Source organism: Lemur catta, chromosome 14, assembly GCF_020740605.2.
Source record: "Lemur catta isolate mLemCat1 chromosome 14, mLemCat1.pri, whole genome shotgun sequence".
NCBI lineage: Eukaryota > Metazoa > Chordata > Mammalia > Primates > Lemuridae > Lemur > Lemur catta.
In genome coordinates this window covers 30,251,572-30,275,656 of record NC_059141.1, presented here as the reverse complement: position 1 = coordinate 30,275,656, position 24,085 = coordinate 30,251,572, and the positions used below count along the sequence as shown (strand labels likewise).

The following is a 24,085-nucleotide window of genomic DNA, read 5'->3' as shown; positions in this document are numbered from 1 at the left end:
AGGTTGTTAGTAAGGCCACCTTTCAACAGCTATAGGTAGAATATGACTCCTGTTTATTTTATGTGGAAGGAAATCTTTTATACTTCTTTGAGCATAGAAGGATGCCCACCAATCTGTTAACAGTTTCCTCAAGATTGTATATAATATTAATGTTTCCTTTTATAATTCTATATTGTTTTATCACAGGAAACATACTTTACTTGCATTCTTTTAAGGGCCCCTCACCTGTAACAGGACAAACCTGTAAAAGTTTAAATAAATGCCTCTCACACCCCAGCTAAACAAAACAAACCTAGAAATGTTTAAGGACATAGGTTCTGGTAAATTAACTATTTCCATAAGCTACATGTGGCATAAATTATTCTTGCACAGATTTTCCTGTTTGACACTCCAAGCCAGTGCTAGACCTATTCTGTAGTCTTACAGGTTAGTATTTATATCACCTCATTTATGAACCTTTGCCTTTGGTAACTTCTTTCTTCCTTGATTTATTTATACACACGTTCCATCACCTCAGCCTTACCCCAAGGAGGCACCACTGCTTGTATGTCATAGTCCCTAAACCACAACACAACAAAACAAACCTGTAATTGTCATTATAGAAATAGAGAAAAAAGAAAATGAGCCTATCTGATGGAGGAGAGGAGTTGAGAGAAATGATTTCTGGCTTAGGCATATTAACTAGATAATAATTACAGCTTTTTTATTTGTATAATATTTATAATTTAGAGAAAATTTGCATATATATTATTTTGTTTGAGCCTCACAACAATCACATAAAATAGATTCTAATAGATATTATTAGAATCCCTGTTGCATTAGTTTTCTATTGCTGCGTAACAAATTACCAGAAATGTAATGGCTTAAAAACAACACCCATTTATTAGTTCGTAGCTCTTTAGGTCCCAAGTCTGGGTGGATGTGGCTAGATTTTTCTACACAGGGTCTTACAAGGCTGAAATCAAGGTGTTGGTTGGGCTGAGCTCTGAGCAAGGATCCTCTTCCCAGTTCCTTCAGGTTGGTAGAATTCATTCTTTGTGGTTTGAAGACTGATGTGCCATCACTCTGCTGGCTAACAGCTAGGAGCTGTTCTCAGCTCCTAGAGGCCACATATAGTTCCTTGCTGTGGTCCTCATAGGCCCTCACATAATATCGAAGCTTACTCACTCGAGGCCAGCAGGACGATCCATATGTAGAATACCCTTTATGTTTCCAATCTCCGTGACTTTGTCTTCTACAACCAGTGGGAGATAACTCTTTGCTTCTCGAGGGCTTATGTGATTAGGTTTTGTTTACCTGGTTGGCTAATTTCCCTATTTTAGGGTCACATTTACAGGGACCAGGGTTTAAGACCTCAACATATCTTTTTGGGGGAGACAGTTCAACCTGCAACAGTTGGTTAGGAGCCTTAACAAAATTGAAATGTATGTTATGGAGAATAATAGGGAGTTAAAAAATAAGTGATGGATAGCCATAACCTTTGTTTGGATTTTTTGTTCAAATTCCTTAGCCTTTGATTCCACACTCTGATTTCTATTTACTCTATTCTGTCTATACTAATATCTTGATCTCTGAACTCAGCTTGCCAATTTGTGTGCCTGCAAGTTTTTGAGTGGACATATTGACTTTAAATATGGTCCACATACTTGAGCTTCCACCAGTGTCTGCTTCTCTCTCATCTGTACCAATCTCAGGGAATCTGGACTTAGCCCCAACCTTTACTGGCAGTATTTCCATACACCACTCTAGATGACTAGACCTTTTAGCAGACTTCCTTTACCTTATCAGAACTCCTGATGCTGACTTCTCCTAGCTGTTCTGTCTGGGTGCCACCTGAATTCAGGTCTGGCGCAGAGTTCATGTATCAGGGGTGCTACAGAAAGAATTCTTTTATTGAGTGAGAAGTTAAACTAAGTCTTCCAAATACAAGCATGTTTATAATTCCTTGATCTTTTGGGAAGCCTCTCTTCCTTGCCAGTAAGATTGTTTTCTGAAAGATGCATCATTCTTGGCAGTTATTATAATTTTCCTCCGCCTTCTCTGATAGCAGGACCTATGCTGGGTATTCTCTAACAGCTTGTCTCCCGTCTGATCTTCGAGTGGCATTAGAGAAGCTGCAAAAGCCCAGCGTGGGTTTACCTAACAGTTGAGGGATGGTTTTCCTCCCTGCACGTCATGCGACTGTGTGTGCCTGTCAGATTGGCTGTCCTTTTAAAGATCTGAGAAGTGTAGGAGTTTTACCTGCTATAACAGCTGCTAGGGATGATACATCTTCAGAGAAACAACCTAGATGATAAGTAACGGAGGAGCAGAGGTTAGCACCACAGTCTCTCTTACTCTTTTATATCTTCCTTTCTAAAGTTACTATGCTCCCTTTCAGACTTACTTTAGAACATTTTTAAACAGCACAGAACATCTTTAAAAGAAACAAAGCAGTTCTTCCCTAAACCTTTTAAAATATTTTTGCACTCTTGGTAATTCAGAAAAGAGTAGATGTGAACTCTGACATTTACCTTGAGGGCAGCGTTCCATTGCCAGCTCAGCCCATTTCATGAGTTTACTCTAGCAGAGCCCTGATGTGACATTATGAACTCTGTAGTTTTTACATGCTGGAGAAATGTGATTTTTGCCACTCTGAAATAGCCAAGGGAAGAACGAGTGGTCTTCAGCTCATATGGTAATTGGATCTGTGTGGGTGCTGTGATCTATTCAGGTGAAGTACCACAGGGTTTCACAGTTTCTCTGAGAGCAACTCGAGAGGCTGATAGGGAAACAAGCTGTTAGAAGCAGCCTAGCACAGGGCTTGCTATATGGGGAGAGCAAAAAACTTGCTGCTTTAGGATTCCTGCTCTAGAAGAAGTATTTCCAAGACCTCACATGACCCCATCTTTAGGTTTCCTTGGAGAATGAGCTGATTTTGGACTTAATCTCTAAGATCTTACCCTGGGTCAGAGTGAGTACCTTGGATTTGGCTTCTCTTTACTATTCCTATGGGAGAAGTGTATCTATCAAGAACTTAAGAGTATTTTGATGCATTTATTTGTTTGCTTATCTCTTTACTAATCTGTATGCTCCTTAAGCTTTTATTTTGGAGAGGGAAAGGGCTTTTTCTTTTTTTTATATTAAGGTTAACTTTTTGAATATGTAACATATTTCAAAAACTATAAAAATAAAGTTAAAAACTATAAAATAAATATGTTTTAGATGTCTCATTTTCACACTGTTTCCTGCTGTCTCTTATATTCTCTCCTGTGTTTCTTTATGCAAATGCAATCAAATATAAATATATATTTTGATTTTCTGCCTTTTCTTAATGAAAAAATAACTATGTATACATTATTTTTTTCAGTTAATGTATTCTGGATATTTATGTATCAGTACATAGAAAGCTTTTTTATTCTTTTTTACAACTGTATTCCATTTTATTGGATGTACTATAATTTATTTACTCTCTTATTAAAAGAAATGAGTTGTATCCATTTTTTTATTATAAACAATGCCACAATGAATGATTATATACATATATCATTTTATTCATCTGCAGGTGTATCTCTGGGATAGTTCTAGAAGTGGGATTGTTGGGTCCAGGAGGAAATACATTTATAGTCTCCTTGAATTTGAATCCATCTGTTTGTTTCCAGGACCCAGCATCCATGGTACATGTAGTCTGTACTCAGTAAATAATTTACTGAATGAGGAAATGAATGGGAGGCACTTTTTCTGGTTTTTGGCCCTCTTGCCTCATTAGAAATATCAAACCCATCTCAAGGGTGTAATAGTAATAAATTCTGTAAGATATGTCCAATATAAGGTATCTTTTTCATTAAAGATATCCTTATATAGAAAGGACTTTAGAATATTTTTATAACTAGACCCATAAAAGAACATTTCATCCATGATTTTACTGCAGTTTTATAAACACACACATCATTGAACTTAGTAAAAAGTATATCTCCAAAAACCAGTGAATGTATTGCTTTATTTGTCTCTGATGGCTTTAGTCCTGTGAGTCAGAGTTTTTTCCCCCCCTTTCTTCCTTTATCTCTCCCACCTTCAGTTTTATTTTTTGCCAAATGTTCAGAAAAGTCATCCTATAGACAATGATGTAAATACCACCTGTTATGACTAATCCACTCTGGTCTTTCCCTGTTTCAGCTGTCTGCTACTATTGAAGTAGTCATAAGCAATACCAAAGTACTAAACTGACAGATGGATCCTTCAAATTGTAGCCCATTTGCTACCTGCCTTGTAGTCACCCATTGTCAATTATGATATTAAATAAGAACCGACTCTGAGTCAACTACTAACTGTTACTGTCAATGTGAGAGTTACATTTACATAACTTAGCCCTCATGAGCCTTCATTTACTCATTTATAGAATGATGAAATTGGGCAGGTTAAGTTGTAAAATATCATTTACAGCTAAATTTTATGATTTAAATGGTTAATTTCCCAATATATTGATTTTGCTTGGTCCTTGTGTTTGTTTTTTGTTTTGTCTTTTGGCATTTTATAGTTACTAGCTTCCACTTCCATGTGAATTTAGATTTCCATTTTACTATTTGTTTTTATACATGGTAGAATGTTTGGCATTGTTCAGTAGCAGAAATAAGTAGATTTTGTAACTTCTCAGGGTGGGGTTGAGTCCTGGGTCTGTACTTACAAACTGTACAATCAGTGTGCTTATTTTCCCAGCTGTAAAATAGGATAACAAAGAAGCTACTTTATAAGGTCATAAGGATAAATGAAAAACATTTAAAAGTATTCAATTCCATGTCTTAGGAAGTTCAGTAAATATTAGTGATAGTACATATATGAGCAGCTAAGTTAGGGAAGGGATTATGATGGGCAGGGTAATTTTACCTTATGAGCAACCAATAACAATTTTTTTTTGTAATTCGAAATTAGTCATATATGCAGAAGAATGTTCAATATTTCTATACATTTTAATAATAATGAAATTAAAGCCTATGAACTCAGCACTCAAATTAAGAAAAGAATACTACCAGCACTTTGAAAGCCCTGGTGAGGCCACACTAATCATACTGCCCGACCCTTCTGTCCAGAGGTAACTACTATTCTCTTTTATATAGTTATCCAGAGGTAAGAACTGTTCCCTTTTATGTACTGTTTACCTCGGTATGAATGAATTCTGGGAAACAAAGGACAACTGTTAAGACATCTGAAAGAGCTATAATTTGGACTGTATTAGATATCTGGCAGAAATATGACCTATCCAGCTGTCAAGAGTACTGTGGGTTAAAGCTGTGAGGTGAGCTGTGTGTCTTCAGCTGATCCAGATAGCAGAGCGAGAAGAGAATAGCAGGGACTTCATCACACCATTGGCAAGCCAAAAATAAGAATAGGGGTCTGAGCTAGGCTCACCTGTTCATTCTGTCTCCAGTTAAACAAGAAGAGTACAAAGACACTCAGGATCTTGGTGATGACATGTGTCAAAACTACTAACTTTCAGGCCATTGCATTCTAGTCTGTGCGCAGAGTACAGCTCCCACTTTAGGTGGCTGTGATTCCTGTTCCTTTGTATAAGATATCTATCTGTATCTCTCTACCTCTGTCTCTATCTGTGTCTCTCTGAAAGTTTGTTGAACCATCTCTTTGTCTTGGGGATTTTGAAATTGCACAGTGATGTGCCTTGGTGTGTGTCTATATTCATCCCTTGTGCTACAGACTCGGTGCACCTTTCCACCTAGCAGTTCATGTCCTTAAATTCCAGGAAATTTTCTTGAATTATTCTGTTGATAATTTTCTCCCCTCTGCTTTTTCTGTCCTTTCTTTCTGGATCCCCTATGTTTCAAAAACCAGACTTCCTGGACTCCTAATTTTCTCATATTTTCACTCCTATTTTCCCTTCTCTTTTGCTCTGTGTTTTAGGAAATTTCCTCAGAACCCTTCTATTGGGTATTTTATTTCTCCTACCATGCCTTTAATTGTTAAGAATTCCCTTTTTCCCCTCTGAATATTTTTTTTCTTATGGCATCCTCTTATTTTCATGGTTATACTACCTTTTATCCCTCTGAGAAAATTAGTAATAGGTTTAAAATTTTTTTTTCTTCTCCCTGCATAGTTTCTGATTCTTCCAAGTTGCTTTTGTCTATTTGATTTGGTCTCTGTCTTCTATAGTGGAGGGTTTTGTCAGAAGTTTTGTAATTCTTTGTTTTCTGCTCATGTTAACAGTAGGGAACCGAACAGATGATTGGAAGGTGAGGCATAGGTAAGGTTTATTGACTATAAGCTTCATTATAAGGTGATACGGGTGGGCTATTGATTGGAGAACCCTGATGTCAGATCTTTAGTTATTTCTTCTTAGACTGGTTAGATTCCCCGGAAGAGTGTCGTCCAATCTTCTGTCTGGGGGAGGGGCAGGGTAAATATTCTTTTGGCTGAGAAAAGAAGGATAGGAGTCCCTCTTGACTGATTGATCATTTAGCATTCAGCAATTAGTTATTTATTGCCCCTATACCTTGGTATAGTTCTTATAATCTCATCTGCATCTCGCATTTCCCCGGTATTAAGCACCTCTGTTGTACCCTTTCCAAATATAAATTTCCAGACTTCCGCTGGAGTAGGATGAAGGAGGGATAGTCACCCCATTGGCAGAAGGAGATCTAGGGATCGAACTTGGTCTTCAGTTTTATCATAGTTCTTATTTTAGCCTCCCTCCTTACACTCTCAGTTCCAGATTCTGTGTCCTTTAAGAACTCTGCGGTGTAAATCAAGTTACTTTTCGTATTTCCCTATTGGGGCTTGGTATTGGGCTGCCTCAGGTCTGCTGTGTCAATTTTCACAGGTGCTCTTCCAGCTTCTTTTTACCTTTGAGGCTATGGCCATCTCTCTCATTTTTTTTTGTCCTTATAGATTTATGTCTTTAAAACAACGGAACCTTTTACTGTAGTTTTACTGCAATTTTGGGAGAAATTAAGTGTCTGTGTTCAATCTACCTGAAGAACTTCCATTTGTTTCTTTAACAAATGAGCCATATGAGATTCTGAGAGATTACATAATTTATAAAAGATCACATGTTCCAATATCTGTTGTGCATCACAAACCACCCCAAAACATAGTGGCTTAAAACAACAGCAACATTTATTTTATTCACAAATGTGTAATTTGCGTGGGTATCAGTGCGAACAGCTCATCTTTGTTTTCCTGAGCATCAGCTGAGGTGGCTTGAAGTCTGGGAGCTGGAATCACCTGAAGACTTGCTCACTCTCATGCCTGATAAATGATGCTGGCTGTAGGCTCAGACCTTAGATGGAATTGGGGTTGGAACACCCACGTGTGGCCTTTTCATATGGTTTCTTGGCTTCCTCACAGCATGGTGACTGAATTCTAAGGGCAAACATCTTAAAAGAGAGAGCCAAGCAGAAATTTTGTTGCCTTTTAATAACCTAGTCATGCAACATCACTCCTGCCACATTTTCTTCATTAGCAGAGATCCATTAACTCTGGCTCACATTCCAAGGGAGAAGAATTAGACCTATCTATTGTTGAGGGGATAGAAAAGAATTTATAAACTTATTTTAAAACTGCCACATCTGTGCATGTACAGTGTAGAGCCAGAAAAAGAAGCCAGGTTTTTTTTCCCCCCCAAAATTTTCTTATACCATATTGTAGGGTAGGAATTCATAACTAAAATCAGGTTTTTAGATAACACATACATTGTAAGTTTCCATGCTTCTTCAGTTTCTCTATTATAGGTCATTATAATAGAGAATTTTTGAACTTTTTGATTGGTTTATGTCTTGTCCACTTTATCCTTCAATAGTTATAGAGATGAAAGTGATCCAAGAAATTATCTAAAGTAGTGGTTTTAAACCTATTTTTGTTCTTTTTGATTTTTGTGACAAAACACTTTTTTAAAAAATAAAAAAGAATTTAGAGCATCGTTATATTAGTGATAGAAAAGCTGAGCTACTCTGAGTAAACCTACGCACTCAGCATCATTCCCCTTAGGTGGCCCTTGAAGTTCTGCTTTGGAACCTTAGGAACAAGTGATTTAGGCCATGTCTTTAATTTTGTAATGTCGAGACTTACTTAGGCCCAAGGAGATCCAGTGACTTGTCTAAGGTTAACAAAGTTAGCAACCCTGCCTGCAATAGGACCTCGTCCCTTACTTCCAAGTCTGGTGCTTTTCTATCATTTACTTATTACTTATCTAATTACAAATTATTTGTGATGGAACTTAGGATATAATTAAGTGTAACACACTTGCAAGAGTGTGTTTCAAGCAGCCAGCCTTTTTATATCAGTACCTCTCCAGCAGTAAAGGGATAAGGGAGGGAGGCCCAGGTTCCTCCTACTGAACACCCAGCCTAAATAGAGACTCTTGTTTATCTCTGATTCTGCTGTTGCTATCTGTGCTGGATAGCCAGGAACAATCATCAGTCTCCTAATCATGTGGCCAATTTAAAATACCAGTCTTGGTTTCGGTGGCTGCAGTTGTGGAAAGCTACATATTACTAGTTTCCAGCTAGAGTCAGCCTGTGAAATCAGTGAGGTGGCAAAATTTGGCTGATAATCTCATACCCTTATACACTTGCAGTTTTATGATCTTCATATTTTTTAATATACTACCAGCCCCCACCACAGCCCTTAATCTTCTAGCATTGGCTTCAAGTGTTTTACTTAATGTTTCTAAGCAACCAACTAAAATTGGCAACAGTATATTAACAGAAAGGGAAAATGATTACTACTTATCAATTTAGCACAGAGTGTTCCCAAGTATTGGCTGAATGAAACCTAAATGATAGGTTTTCACTGATAAATATATTTTTGCTTTTTTCAGTATATTACAATATTCTATATTGTAGAAAATGTTGCATATGATAGAACAGAGATTTGCCTGTTTTATTTATAATATCAGTTCAATTTGAGATTTTATTAATCTCTCATCACCATAGTTATTGATTTTTCTTTTTTGAATTAGATTTTAATAGCCATCTGTGAGAACAGGCAGAAAGCCTGTCCCTGGAAACAATGCCTTGATATTCAGTGACATGAGAGCAGCTGTGAGCTGTTATTCTTTTCTTAATAGCTGAATGTCATATCCTGTAGTTTGGCTTTCATTCACAAATGTGAGCAAAGGATTCTGCCGTTCTTTCTGATTCAAGTTCCATTAACGTAATTTGTTAACATTCTGTATTACTCTTCAATTTAAGTTACCTTCTGTATTAAAAATAAATCCCATCTGGGCTTCTGGTTCTAACCTCACCCTATAATACTCTTGGCCTTGATATTACTATTTCACTTTTATAAGAATCTCCCCACTTTCAGATTCTGCCAAAATCCCAAGACTACTGCCTTCCCAGATATTGATAGATTTTATTAAGCTTAACAAAATTGTGTGATACTGTATAATAACAGGCATGTCAGTTGAATCATAAATAGCCAATAATATGCTCCACTATATAAAAGAACTTAATATACGATAAAAGAAGTATCACCCCAGACGGATTCACAGCCATATTCTTCCAGACCTACAAAGGACTGGCATGTGTTCTACAGAAATTATTCCATAATATCAAGAAGGAGGAAATCCTCCCTAACTCATTCTATGAAGCCAGCATCACCTTGGAACCCAAACCAGGAAACGACACAACAAAAAAAGAAACTACAGATCAACATTTATGCAAAAATCTTCAAGAAAATACTAGCAAATTGAACAACACATCAAAAAGATAATTCACTATGATCAAGCGGGTTTCATCCCAGGGATACAAGGATGGTTCATCATATGCAAATCAGTGTACGTGATTCACCACATAAACAGGAGCAAAAACAAAGATCATGTGATCATCTCAATAGATGCAGAAAAAGCATTCAATAAAATACAACACCTTTTCTTGATAAAAACCTTCAACAAACTAGGCATAGAAGCAACATACATAAAAATTACAAAAGCCATATATGACATACCCACAGCCAACATCATACTGAATGGGGAAAAGTTGAAAGCATTCCCCCTAAGAACCAGACCAAGGCAAGGGTGCACACTGTCATCACTTCTATTCAACATAGACTGGAAGTCCTAGCTAGAGCAATTAAGCAAGAGAAGAAATAAAGGATACCCAAATTAGGAAAGAGTAGGTCAGACTCTCCCTGTTCTCTGACAGTATGATCTTGTATCTAGAAAACCCTAAAGACTCCATCAAAAGATTCCTAAAATTGATAAATAAATTCAGCAAAGTCTCAGATTATGAAAACAATGTACGCATCTCAGTAGCACTTGTATATTCTAATAACAGTCAAGCTGAGAGTCAAAGGACTCCATACCATTTACAATAGCTGCAAAGAAAATAAAATACCTAGGAACATGCTTAACCAAGGAGGTGAAAGATCTGTACAAGGAGAGCTACAAAATACTGATGAAAGAAATTATAGATGACACAAACAAATGGAAAAACATCCCATGCTTGTGGATTGGTAGAATCAGCATTGATAAAATGTCCATATTGCCCAAAGTGATTTATAGATTCAGTGCAGTCCCCATCAAAATACCAGCATCATATTTCACAGATCTATAAAAAATAATTCTAAGCTCCATTTGGAATGAAAAAGCCCAAATAGCCACAACAATCTTAAGCAAAAAGAACAAATCTGGTGGCATCACATTACCTAACTTCAAATTATACTTTAAAATTATAGTAGCCAAACGGCATGGTACTGGTTTAAAAGTAGAGACATAGATCAATGGAACGGAATAGAGAACCTGTAAATAAAACCATCTACCTACAACCAACTAATCTTTGATAAAGCAGACAACAACATACATAGGGGAAAGGAAGCCCTATCAAATAAATGGTGCTAGAAAAACTGGATAGCCACATGCAGAAGAGTGAAATAGGACCCTTATCTCTCACCATATACAAAAATTAATTCAAGGTGGATAAAAGAATTAAATGTAGGACTTGAAACTGTAAAAATTCTAGAATAAAATGTAGGAAAAACTCTTTGAGACATCAGGCTAGGCAAAGAATTTATGACTAAGACCCCAAAGGCAGATACAGTCATAACAAAAATAAACAAATGGTACTTCATTGAATTAAAAAGCTTCTGCACAGCAAAGGAAATAATCAGCAGAGTAAATAGACAACCTACAGAATGTGAGAAAATATTTTAAAAATATGTATCCAACAAAGGGCTTAATATCCAGAATCTGTAAAGAACTCAAACAAATCAACAAGAAAAAACAAACAACCCCATTAAAAAGTGAGCAAAAGACACGAACAGAAGTTTTTCAAAAGAAGGTAGACAAATGGTCAACAAACGTGAAAAAAATGTTCATCATCACTAATCATCAAGGCAATGAAAAGTAAAACCACAGTGAGATACCACCTTACCTCTGTCAGAATGGCAATTATTAAGAAGTCAAAAAACAATAGATACTGGTGTGAATGCAGAGAGAAAGGAATGCTTATACACTGTTGGTGGGACTACAGATTAGTACAACCTCTATGGAAAACAGCATGGAGATTCCTCAAAGAAATAAATGTAGACTTAAACCATTTGATCCAGCAGTCTCACTACTGGGTATCTACCCAAAGAAAAAGAAGTTATTTTGTCAAAAACACACCTGCACTTGAATATTTATTGCAGCACAATTCACAATTTCAAAGATATGGAACCAGCCCAAGTGCTCATCAATTCATGAGTGGATAAAGAAAAAAATGTGTGTATATATACCATGGAGTACTACTCAGCCATAAAAAGGAATGAAATAATGTCTTTTGCAGCAACCTGGATGGAACTGGAGACCACTATCTTAAGTGAGGTATCTCCTAAATGGAAAAAGAAACACCACATATACTCACTAATAATGTGGAGCTAAATAATGGGCATATGTGGGCACAAAGTGATGTAAAGCAATGGTCCTCAACCTTCTTGGTTGGCACTGTATAAAGAAGCCTTGGCCAAGGACTGACTGCATATACAATGGTGGTTCCAGAGTTTATAATGCTATATTTGTACTTTGTCTTTTCTATGTTTAGATACACAAATACTTTCCATTTACAGTTGCCTACAGTATTCAGTACAGTAATATGCTGTACAGATTGTGGTTTAGGAGCAATGGACTATACCATTATAGCCTAGGTCTGTAGTAGGCTGTACCATTTAGGTTTGTGTAAGTACAATCTATAATGTTCACACAGTGATGAAGTTACCTAGCAATGCATTCCTCAGAACATATCTCCATCATTAAGCAATGTGTGACTATATTCAAAAAGCTAATAAACATTAAGAAACATTGAGCCTCATTGAAATATTCCCTGAAAGACAACTTTTGGGAAGGGAGGAGGGGAAAGAAATGCCAAATTACATTGATAGACAACTTTGGGGGAGAAGGAGAAAGGGAAGAAGCTCTATATTAAACATACACATTAATGTAAGGTACAGCTTAATATCTGTTGTGGGTGAAGTGGAGGTTTGGGGGAATAAGCGCTCCAGTAAGCACCCTTACCTATGGTTGGTTTTTCTCTTCTATGATCCCAAAGTGAATGTGGTACAAAGTAATTTATTTGTTTTCTGTTTACATTGAATTAACCTGACATTTTATAATTTGGAAAAGTTTTATGATTAATTACATTGAATGCTTTTTTATACTTCACAGTGAGAGACCCACCACCAGTTTGCCTTGATGTTAGACAAAAACAGCGTATCTCTATAGATTCATTATCATCTGAAACGAAAGCTCCAGCCCTTCCAGAACCTGTCCTTCCAATCCAGCCCAAAACTATGAAAGACTTTCAGTAAGTTTTAACTCAATATTTATATGTAGGCATATAGTTATCTACATATCAGCGCTTTATATAATTTAATATCTGTGTGAGAAATTGATTGAACATATAGATCATTATAAGGTATTAGCCAAGAGTGAAGACCCAAAAGACTAGATTTGTCAAGTTGAAAGGGAAAACAAATGTATGAATAACAGGTAATGGTTAGATATATTGCAGCAAAATAAAGGAAACACCAATTCAGAGACCATGAGTCAAAACAGGCAAAAAGAGATAAAAGTGATATAATAATAGAATGTTGCCATTTTAAATAAGAGCTCCTCTCTACTATGTGATACATATTATCACCGTTCAGAAAATCCAAATGCATGTTTGAAGGATTAAGTGGGAATGAGAAAGTAGAGACGAATGTAAATCTTCAGAAGGTTGGCTATCAAGGGAAGGAAAAAGAATGCTAATTGGAAGAGACATGTCAAGAGTGAATTTTTTTTCAAACAGGTAAATGGGAAAATTGAAGCTGGATTATCTTAATCCAATTAAGAATTGTGAATTCAGGAACTATATTTACATTAACTAGAATATTTCTGTATTTGGTTTTAGTATTTCAAGTTTCATGTTTAGTGACATTTCTTTGTAAAAATGTAATGCTATTTTATTTGAATAATATTTCTATCTATATGTGGTTAATATATTTTTCATTTTAGGGAAGATATGGAAAAAGTTAAGTCATCAGGAGATTGGAAAGCAATACATGATTTTTATCTAAAAACGTTTGATTCTTTCCCAGAATTAAATGCTGCATTTAAGGTAATAATACATAAAACACATCTTTCATTCGCTTTGTTTTAAATTTTCCAAAAAAGATTTGGTAAATTTACTTCAGGCCAAGCACGGTGGCTCACACTTGTAATCCTAGCACTCTGGGAGGCCAAGGTGGGAGGATTGCTTGAACTCAGAAGTTCGAGACCAGCCTGAGCAAGAGCAAGACCCTATCTCTATCAGAAGTAGAAAAAATTAGCCAGGCATGGTGGCGCATGCCTGTAGTCTCAGCTACTCTGGAGGCTGAGGCAGGAGGATTGCTTGAGCCTAGGAGTTTGAGGTTACAGTGAACTATGAGGATGCCACTGCACTCTACCTGGGCCAACAGAGCGAGACTCTGTCTCAAAAAATTTACTTATTTTCTACCCAATATTTACTTAAATGTTTAAACAAGCGTATATTGTATATGTATTGATTTATGAAATTACACATATCACAGATATTATATGTGATATCTTAAATATCATTACTTAATAATACTAATGTTAATGTTTGATTCCATTCTTTCACTTTTAAAAAAGAAAGTTATTAAAATAATTCCTATACATTCATTTTTATTTTCAGCAATTTTGCCCTAACAGTTCTTTTTTATCATCAAACTAAAAAATACTAGAAATTATGAAAGAGTAGTATGGTTTAAATATTACTAAAAATAGTCCTTAAAGTGATATATACACTTAATTCTTCAATTAAATTTACAGAAAGATGCCACTGCCTCATTTAATACCATTGAAGACTCTGGGATTAATGCTAAATTTGTGAATGCTGTATATGATGCCTTACTTAATACGGTAAGTACTGTTGTGGATACATGCAAATAGTATAATTCTGTGCCTCTTCTGTATTTCAAAAGCAGCCACACAAATATTGTAAAAATCACCTTATAACATAATTGCATTAGGAAATTTGGTATAATTTTATAGTAAGCTTTGTTGGAATTCTCAGAAAGTTAAATTATTTTATTCTTTCATTTTCTTAACAAATGCATAATACAGAGAAAACTATAAAACATTACTGAGAGAAATTAAAGAAAATCTAGGTAATTAGGATATATTCTTATGGATTGAAAGGATGTCAGTTCTTCACAAATTGATCTATAGCAGTGGGGTTCTCAAAATGTGGTCTCTGGATCAGGAGCATCAACATATACTGGGAACTTGTTACAAATGAAAATTCTTGGGCTCCACCCAAGACCTATGGAATCTGAAATTCTGTATTTTAACAAGCCCTTTATGTGATTCTGATACATGCTAAAGTTTGAGAACTACCACTCTATGGAATCAATGCAATTCCAATATAATCAAATAACTTACTTCCTTTTGCTGAGTAAGTGAAACATGATGTAACAAGCAAAAAAGGATTAGTGTACAAGTAGCAATGAGCACTTTAGTGTACAAATGTTGGTTTCTAAATACCATTTCCCTGGAGAAATATCTAATTCCAGCACTGAGGGCAGGGAAAGTATAAGATGAACCTAGAGCATCTACTTTCTGACCATTAATTATGATGTTAGCTATCTAAGTTTTTTGTAGATATTCTTTATCAAGTTAAGGAAATTCTCCTCTATTTCTAGTTGGCTGAGAATTTTTATCATGAACTCTGATGTTAGATTTTGTCAAATGCTTCTTTTGTATCCATTAATATAATCATACGATTTTTCTTGGTTAGCCTGTTGATGTGATGAATTACATTAATGAATTTTTAAATGCCTGGAATAAATCCCATTTGGTTGTGTTATATAATTCTTTTTATAAATCTGTGGCTCAATTTGCTAAACATTTGTTGAGGGTTTTTACATCTATGTTCATGAGAGATATTGGTCTATAATTTTCCTTTCTTATACTGTCTTTCCCTGATTTGGATATTAGAGTAATGCTGGCCTCACAGAATGACTTAGGAAGTATTCTCTATGCTTCTATTTTCTGGAAAAAAATTGTAAAGAATTGGTATCACTTCTTTCTTAAATATTTGGTAGAATTTACCAGTAAAGCCATCAGGGCTTGGAGCTTTCTCTTTTAGAAGGTTATTAGTTATTGATTGAGTTTCTTTTATAGACATAGAACTATTCAGATTATCTATTTTTCCTTGTCTGAATTTCAGTAGATTGTGTTTTTCAAGGACACATTTAGGTTATCAAATTTGTGGGCATAGAGTTGTTCATGATAGTCCTTTTTTTTTTAATGTTCACTTTTTTTTTTTTTTACTCATGGTTGGAGGGTACTATATATATATATATATATATATATGTATGTATGTATATTGCATCCCTTATACTTTTCTAAATATTTAAAATGTTTCCAAATAAATAATATGTTTCTATATAGGCAAAACTAAAATTTTGTTATGCTTTTGCAACCATTCTCACTCTTAAAAAATTGTAAAAGTCTTTCCAGGACAGCATCATAAGTACAAATACAGTCAGTAGTATTTATTTTTAAACTTAATGTCTGTTAACTCATTTCCAGAAACATCACAAATATTTTCCTGAGCTTTTTATGTCCTTTTAAAAAACAAGTCAAAGTGTTACATATACTAAGTTTAAAAAGTCAAATAGTACAAAAAGCTTAGCATGAAAACAGCAGGTCCTACCCATTCTTTCCTCTCTCTGTGTGTTCAGGCTTCTGAAGCAAATGTAGCAAATGTTTCTAGTTGTTTCTTCTAATACTAACTCACATAATTCAAAGTAATGTGTATTTTTTTCTGGAGTTTTTGATTTTATGTTGACTTCTTGCCATGAGAGATATTCATTTTATATCCATTTAACTCACCCTATATATGCAGATATACACACACGTGCAAATGTACACACGTGCACATGCCCAGGCACACATGCACACATATAGACAGTTCTCTTCTTCCCGACTTCCCAATGGTGTTACAAAACTCTTTTTGGTTATATCGATATTCACATTTTACGTTATTATAGCTATGTATTGTGTTCAGTTGAGTCTTATGGTAAATGATTTCATTTTCCGTCTTTTGTAACTTTTTGTTTTATTGGAATTCTTGACTCATGTTTCTTTTTTTGTGTGTGTGAGTTTGGCTATTTTATTTTATTTTTCTTTATTTAGATAGATTTGGGGGTACACATTTTTTGGTTACATGGCCAAATTGCATAGTGGAGAAGTCTAGGCTTTATTATACCTGTCACCTGAATAGTATACATTGTATCCAATTTTTCATCCCACAACTCCCTTCCATCCTCCCACTTCTGAGTCTCCAATGTCCATTAAGTCACTTTGTATGAACGTGTATATACCCAATGCTTAGCTCCCACTTACAAGTGAGAAGATGCAGTATTTGGTTTTTTGTTCCTGGATTACTTAAAATAATGTCCTCCAGTTCCATCAAAGTTGCTATAAAAGACATTATTTCATTCTTTTTGATGGCTAAGTGGTATTCCATGGTGTGTGTGTGTATACATACACACCACGTTTTCTTTATCTACTCATCCATTGGTGGGCACTTAGGTTTGTTCCGTATCTTTGAAATTGTGAATTGGTTCAGGTGTCTTTTTTATAAAATGACTTCTTTTCCTTTGACTAGACATCCAGTAGTGGGATTGCTGGATCAAATGGTAGATCTACTTTTAGTTCTTTGAGAAATCTTCATACTGTTTTCCTTAAAGGTTATACTGATTTACATTCCCACCACCAGTGTATAAGTGTTCCCTTTTCACCACATCCACACTTTTTTGACTTTTTGATAATAGCTGCTTTGCTCTGTTGTTCTTAGTTTTCCAAGGTGGAAGCTTAAATTATTGATTTTAGATCTTTCTTTTTTTCTAATATAGTCATTCAATGCTATACATTTCCCTCTAAGCACTGCTTTTACTATATCCCACACATTTTGATAAGTTATATTTTCATTTTTTTACAAAGCTAAACGTAAGCTTACCATATGATCTAGTAGTTGTGCCCCTACGTATTTACCCAAATGAGTTAAAAACTTATGCTCATCCAAAAACTTGCACACAAATGTTTATAGCAACCTTATTCATAATTGCTAAAAATTGGAAGCAACCAAGATGTCCTTCAATAGGGGAAGGGATAAACAAACTGTAGTACATCCATACCATGGAAATTATTCAGCAATAAGAAGAAATGAACTACCAAGCCACATACAAAAAAATAAGGAATCCTTAAATGCATATTGCTAAGTGAAAGCAGCCAGTCTTAAAAGGCTACATAGTATATGATTTCAACTATATGATATTCTGGAGAAAGCAAAGCTATAAAGACTGTAAAAATATTAGGGGCTTGGGGGGAGGGAGGAGAAGAAGGGGATTTTTAGGGTGGTAAAACTATTCTGTAGGAGGTGCTGGAGATTTGAATGAGGAGATTTGAAATATAATTTTCTTGGAGAGTAGGGAAGTACATGAACTAGAGAAATGGAGGACTGTCCTTTTGAGATTTATGGTCTTAAACTTAAAAGTTTGTCCACTGGTTAGTACATCTGATTTTTCTCCTGCAGCTTTTGTTACACAGGTGCAAGCACTAAATAAGTGGTTGAGCAGGAGTTGTGTTTGCTTTCTCATTGCGAAGGGTTATTGTAAACAGAGGAAGAGAAGGAATGATATATTAAATATATATGTATATAACATAAAAGCTAGGCTGAATGAGTGCTGACAGATATGTCTTGGAAGTTACAATTGTGGTTTTAAATAAATTAATAATATATGTTTGTTTTTTTGGTATTTGCCTCTTTCATATAACAACATGACAGAAATTTTACTGATTATTTGAAGCTTTCAGTTAATGAAGCTTTTATTCTATTATTTATTGTAAGCTAAAGTACATCTAGATGTGTTTCATTTTAATTTATTCTTATTTGAGATGTTTGGTAGTAAATAAGTTTTTTTTCAGTATTTGAATTATTAAACTATAATATAAAGTAATGTTATCTTATGCCTTTTTAAAATCTGTCCTTAAATGAAAAAAATCTTTATCTTATATTTTTGATTAAACATAATTTGGTTGCACGTAATGATGAATTGTGGGTTTAAGTGTGAATTGTAGCTTGATAGAACTAAATATATGCAAAATATATGCAGTCATTTTATATTGATAAACATGCTACTCTTGGATTCATGTTCATGATTTTATCCTGTTAAGTCAGAGAAAATGAAATTGTTTTTCAATTATATAAACTGTTGTTGGTCATCAAAGGACCCCATATATGTTTGGGCAGGTTGTAACATGGCACACACCAGGGAGTATTCTCTTTGTAATCTTATGTCATTGGTGCTCCCTAGAGTTCTCAATGTAAAATCGATACCTCCATAAGTGTCAGTCCTTACTCATCAGGTTTGATATTAAACTGCTAAAACAGATCTGTATATATAATTAACATATAAGCCATCTAAGTAGCTAATCCTAATTACCTTATTACTTTCTTTTGCCTACAGCCTCAAGACATTCAGAAGACAGTATTAAAGGGAATCATTAACAGCTTGTTACGAGAATGGAAAGGGTAATTATAGTCAATATTTACAATATTCAGCTAATCAGTATAGGTGTTTAACTTACACATCTCATATATCTTTAATATATGTATATTTTACTCAGAAAAGATTTTAGTTGAGTTATAATAACATAGATAAGAAAGGAATTATAAACCATTTATGACAAAGCTGTTTAACTTGAGATTTGTGACTTCTCAGGAGGAATCATAGAGAGGCATCAGAAGATCTGTGAATCTTTTAAAATTGTTTGCACAATTATTTGTGTACAGATCTATGTACTGTACAAAAATTGGATGGGTACTTATATCAGTAACCTAAGTGAAATAATGAGCATTAAATTTGGCCTTGGAATTCCTGGTAGCCAGAGCAATATTTTTCTAATTTCTAATGTAAGGAAACCCCAGGCTAGCTACTGAAATATTATTTTTTCTGATAACTAAGTATTAGATCCTTATATAAGGAATTTTGGGAAGTTTAATTGATCATGTTTTGAACTATGAATGTGCATAACAAAATATGTACTTTTAAAAGTACGTAGCATTTAAATTTATATTAAATAGTTTATTATTTAAATAATAGCTTCTATTAAAGCCAAAGGAATGCCATTAAATTATAATTCAGATGTTTATACTAAGCCCAGTTTAAAAAAAAATACCTAACTAGAACTTTTAAATGTAATGTTAAATGTACCCTATATATTTTAATAACATTGTTCTGGTTTGCTAAGAAATTTACTCTTATTATAGAAAATATAGAGAAGGTGGAGAAGTATAGAGAAGAAAGTAAAAATGTTAATATGGTTTTTTTCCTGGCCATCTTTTTAAAATAATTGAAATCATTCTATATAGTTTCATGTAATTTTTAACAGTATTTTTCCTAATATATAATTCTGGTAATTAGTTTGCATTTTCCTTCTTAAACCACCTTTTTAATGTCTGCCTAATAACCTAGAATATGAATGTACAGTAACTTACCTAACCATTCTTCAAGAATGGAGTTTATGTGAATAATGCCACAGTGATTTTGCATAAAAATCTTCTTTTCTGAGTGTTTATCTATAATTTTCCTAGAAGTAGAATTACTGCAAAAAAAGGTAAGCTTTTTACGACAATTAAAACATTCTGCCAGATTACTTTCCAAACAGTTATGACAATGTATACTACTAGCAGCAGAGGGCCTGAGTCCTCAGTAGTGTCTCCTTATAACAAAACTTGGCCTAATTTGATTAATGAAAAATGAATCTCATTTTTATGTACTTTTCCTTAATACTAATGTTGTTAACACTTTGTCATTTATTAGCTATTTATATTTCTTTTATAAACTATCCACATACTTTTGCCTTTTTTGTTGCCGATTTGTCTATTTTTCTATTTGGAACTCTTAGTACATTAAGAAAATTGACCTTTTTTGTGACAAATTTTGTAATGAATATTTTATAAATAAAGGTACATTTAGCTACAAATTCCCATTTTTCCTATGTATGGCAACTTTTGGGACACCTGTATTTGTTGCTTATGCCCAGTAATTAATGTGGGCATAAATGACACTGCAGAGATTGTGAAGTTGCAGGTGTGGCAGGAAAGGACTTGGAGGCAAAGATGATAGATACAAATAGACCTAGAGCAGGTGAGAAAGAAATACTCATCAGCCTTGGGACTAACAAAAGTTTTAATATCTGAGTTTTGTTTTTTAATCCAGGATCTAGTCAAGGATCATAAATTTCATCTGGTTGTTACAAAGGTGAACCATTTTTAATTTAAGAAGTTACTTCTGGGTATCTGTGAGAGTGTATCAGAGAGATCTTGAGCAGGCAAGAGGCACTCACTAGCTATGGGAGTAACAAAAACTCAGTCAAATCTGATAATGGGAAAATCTGTATTTTCATAGAAAAAATTATTACTTTTCAGAGATACCAAAATGTGATTCTTTTAAATAGAAATATACTAGATGCATTTAAAATATGATTTGATTTGCAGACATTTCTGCTTCTATCACTTTAGGAATGGACCTATAAACACAAGTGTAATTTCTTTCCTTAATGCATAAATATTCTTAAAGATTATTCGTTACTAAAACAGAAACATAAGCATTCTAAAATTGTTGATTATTTATTATACTCTTAGCATTTCCAGAGTTAGTGATGGTATTTACCTCACAAATGTTATAGCCTAGTCAACTCAGTCTTTAGGTATCCTCAGAATCAGCTTAGGAGAGGCACAGAAGAACCTGTATTCCCAGCATGTTGTGGACATGTTACTGTCTCAATAATAATACATATTAATTTGTCTAGTTTTTGGCTTTTCTCAACTCACTTCTCCTAGAAGCATTTATTGGTCTTTTTTTATTATATACTAGAAGATTAAACATTCATCTGTAATCAATTATGCTTGTTTCCTTTTCAGTCCACGAACAAAAGATGATCTTAGAGCATATTTTATACTTTTACAGGTAAGAGAGCCAGAACTTAGTTGAAGTTGTCTAATTCCAATCACAGTGTCTCATGTATAAATGAAATGATATAAAATATTAAGTATCATTTTGGACAATATTTGATACTTTAGAATTATAGTTGATACTTTTTAGAATTATAGTTACTTGTAACCAGAGGATTAAAACTGTAACAAATAGTCAGAAGCTAAATCATATGTGGGATTAAAATTTTAATTTAGTTTTTGCCCACCTGCCATAGCATTCAGGAACAAACAGAATGGAAGCACTTCCTTCTCCAGTCTAATCTCCTTTCATGTAATTAGTTTTAATGGGCTCCAGGACTTTCTTTTCTTTTCCCATCTAGTAGGTTTCTCTCTTCTCTACATATTTTTCAATAATGTTTAAATTAGAATTCTAATGGAAAGATAAAAGTTGTTTCTATTTGCTATAAAGCAAAGGTGGTAAACTTATTTTTCTTGGGAGATGTAGATTCATAGATAGAAAGATAAGTTAAAGTCCATACAAATAAAAGCAATTTTTAGTTTTTATTTCTTGATGAAAAAACATATTATCATAGCTAGCATACTACATTTACATTATTTCTTACAATTTATAGAAGTTGTTTATATATATTATCTCACTTATATTAAATAAGATATAATGTTGGCTCACTATTATGTCCAATAAAAGGAAATATGCAGGGTAGGGACAGAAAAGCAGGAGATAGGAAAAAATAAAAAGTGGAAAAGAGGGGGAAAAATGACCAAAAGAAGTAGTTAGGAAGAGAAATGTAAGGAGGGAAAATAGAGCAGTAAGAGGAAAAGGAGCCAAAACTAGGGGGTGGGGGGGAAAGAAGAAGAAGAAACATATGTAGAGACAGTAAAAGCTAGAAAAATGATGTGAAGCCGAAATTTTTAGGTGAGTATATTAGCCAGCAATAAGCTCTGCTCATGATATCCTGTTCTTCTCAACAGTTATCACTAGATGACGTTATCAGCTGGGAGTCATTCCCTATTTTTGTGTTGTCCTGACAATAAGTCAGTTTTGAAAAACACATGGTACTCTTATGTTTCACAATTTCAGTTTATTTTTCAATATATTTAGTTTTTCCATGATGTGCTGAAATGTCCCTTGTGCTAGAGTTTTAGATTGTAGAAACATAAGTAGAGGTTTTGCTTAGTTTACAAGCACTCCTTCAATGTCCTTTTAACACTTAAAAGTTATCAGAAGCTAATATGGTGTTCTCCCCTTGTTCTTTGTGAGATATGAGGCTAACTCATTTCATAGTGGTAAAAGTTTCACAACCAGCTTTTTTTTCATTTTTCTAACATTCTTTTTACTTTTAATCAAGGAAAATCTAGGTTTTTGTTTAATTGAATTATAGTAATTGGCACCAATGGTAGGTACTTTTTATGAAGATCCTTTACATATATTTTCTTTTTTAATACTCAAAACAACCTTTAAGAAAGATAGTATCATTCTCATTTTACAAATAAGGAAATTGAAACCCAAACTCTGAGGATCACGCCTGAGGACACACAGCTAATAACCAGTAGAATTAGCCCTCAGACCCAGATCTGTCTTAACCCCAAAGCCCATGCTCTTTCCACTGTATTACAGCATAAGTGAAAGTCTCTGTTAATTAAATAACAAATAGATTATTGTTTTAAGTTATTTTATATTTGCAAATTTAGTGTCCTGAATTTACCACTTATTAAGCTTAATGTCTTTCCTTTTACATGTTAACAAAATTTTAACACAATTATCTTTAATATCTTTTTCAGAATCCTCAATTTAATAACACGTCTACATATGTCATCTATGCTCACTTGCTACGACAGATAGCTACCTTAGTGGAAGCTGACCATCATTTCCTAGCTCACTGGTTTAAAAAGTAAATCATTCTATGATACTAAGAAGTTTTATAGTCTCACGGTTTTAAGTTTGATACTAGTAATTTTACAATAAAATGTATTTAAATGTTTTCAGGTCTTTAGAAATGATACTTATAATTCACAGAGCTTCAAAAGGCAATTATAAAAATATACTTTAGTACTACATAGAGGATAATTAAAAATCTGTTTTTAATGTAAGTAACACTTTTGCTTGTACAAGCTATTGAGAATTTCTATCTCCTGCTTTCACATTTTATGTAGCACTTTCTTATCATTGGTTTTTTTATATATCTCAAAGATAATGACTGGATTTTTCAGACATTACTATTTTAATATATGTCTTTTTTACTTCCTATCTATATATCAGTAAATCTCACCATTATTTACATGGTGCTTTCTTCTCACCTAAAAACATCATTGTGAAAAAGAGGTTAGCCATCAGTATCAATTTGTAAAAACACAATACTTTTTTCCCACAGAACTGTACTCTCATTAACAGTGACTTTTCTCCATGATCGATAAACACTAAAGAAGCAGAATATTTCCAAAATAAATTTTAAATATAGTCGATTCTCATTATTCATGGTAGTCACAAAGTTGCTGCAAACACTGAATTAGCAAGTATGGAACCATTGCTTCTAGGAGAAATACAGGGTTAGGTTCCTGTTAGCCTCTGATCACACTTTTGTCAACCAATCAATACATAACCTTGCTTTATGAGT

General features: G+C 34.1%; 1 protein-coding gene across 3 annotated transcripts in view; it reads left to right on the top strand.

Moving 5' to 3' along the window:
* Positions 1-24,085, top strand: part of HECTD2 (HECT domain E3 ubiquitin protein ligase 2) — a 62,478-nt gene that overhangs the window by 15,943 nt on the left and 22,450 nt on the right. For all 3 annotated transcript variants that reach the window (XM_045567821.1, XM_045567820.1, XM_045567822.1), the window contains exons 3-8: positions 12,629-12,767; positions 13,460-13,562; positions 14,276-14,365; positions 18,982-19,046; positions 21,441-21,486; positions 23,253-23,362. In XM_045567821.1, coding sequence (XP_045423777.1) covers positions 12,629-12,767; positions 13,460-13,562; positions 14,276-14,365; positions 18,982-19,046; positions 21,441-21,486; positions 23,253-23,362 — 553 coding nt within the window. The remainder of the gene's footprint in view (positions 1-12,628; positions 12,768-13,459; positions 13,563-14,275; positions 14,366-18,981; positions 19,047-21,440; positions 21,487-23,252; positions 23,363-24,085) is intronic.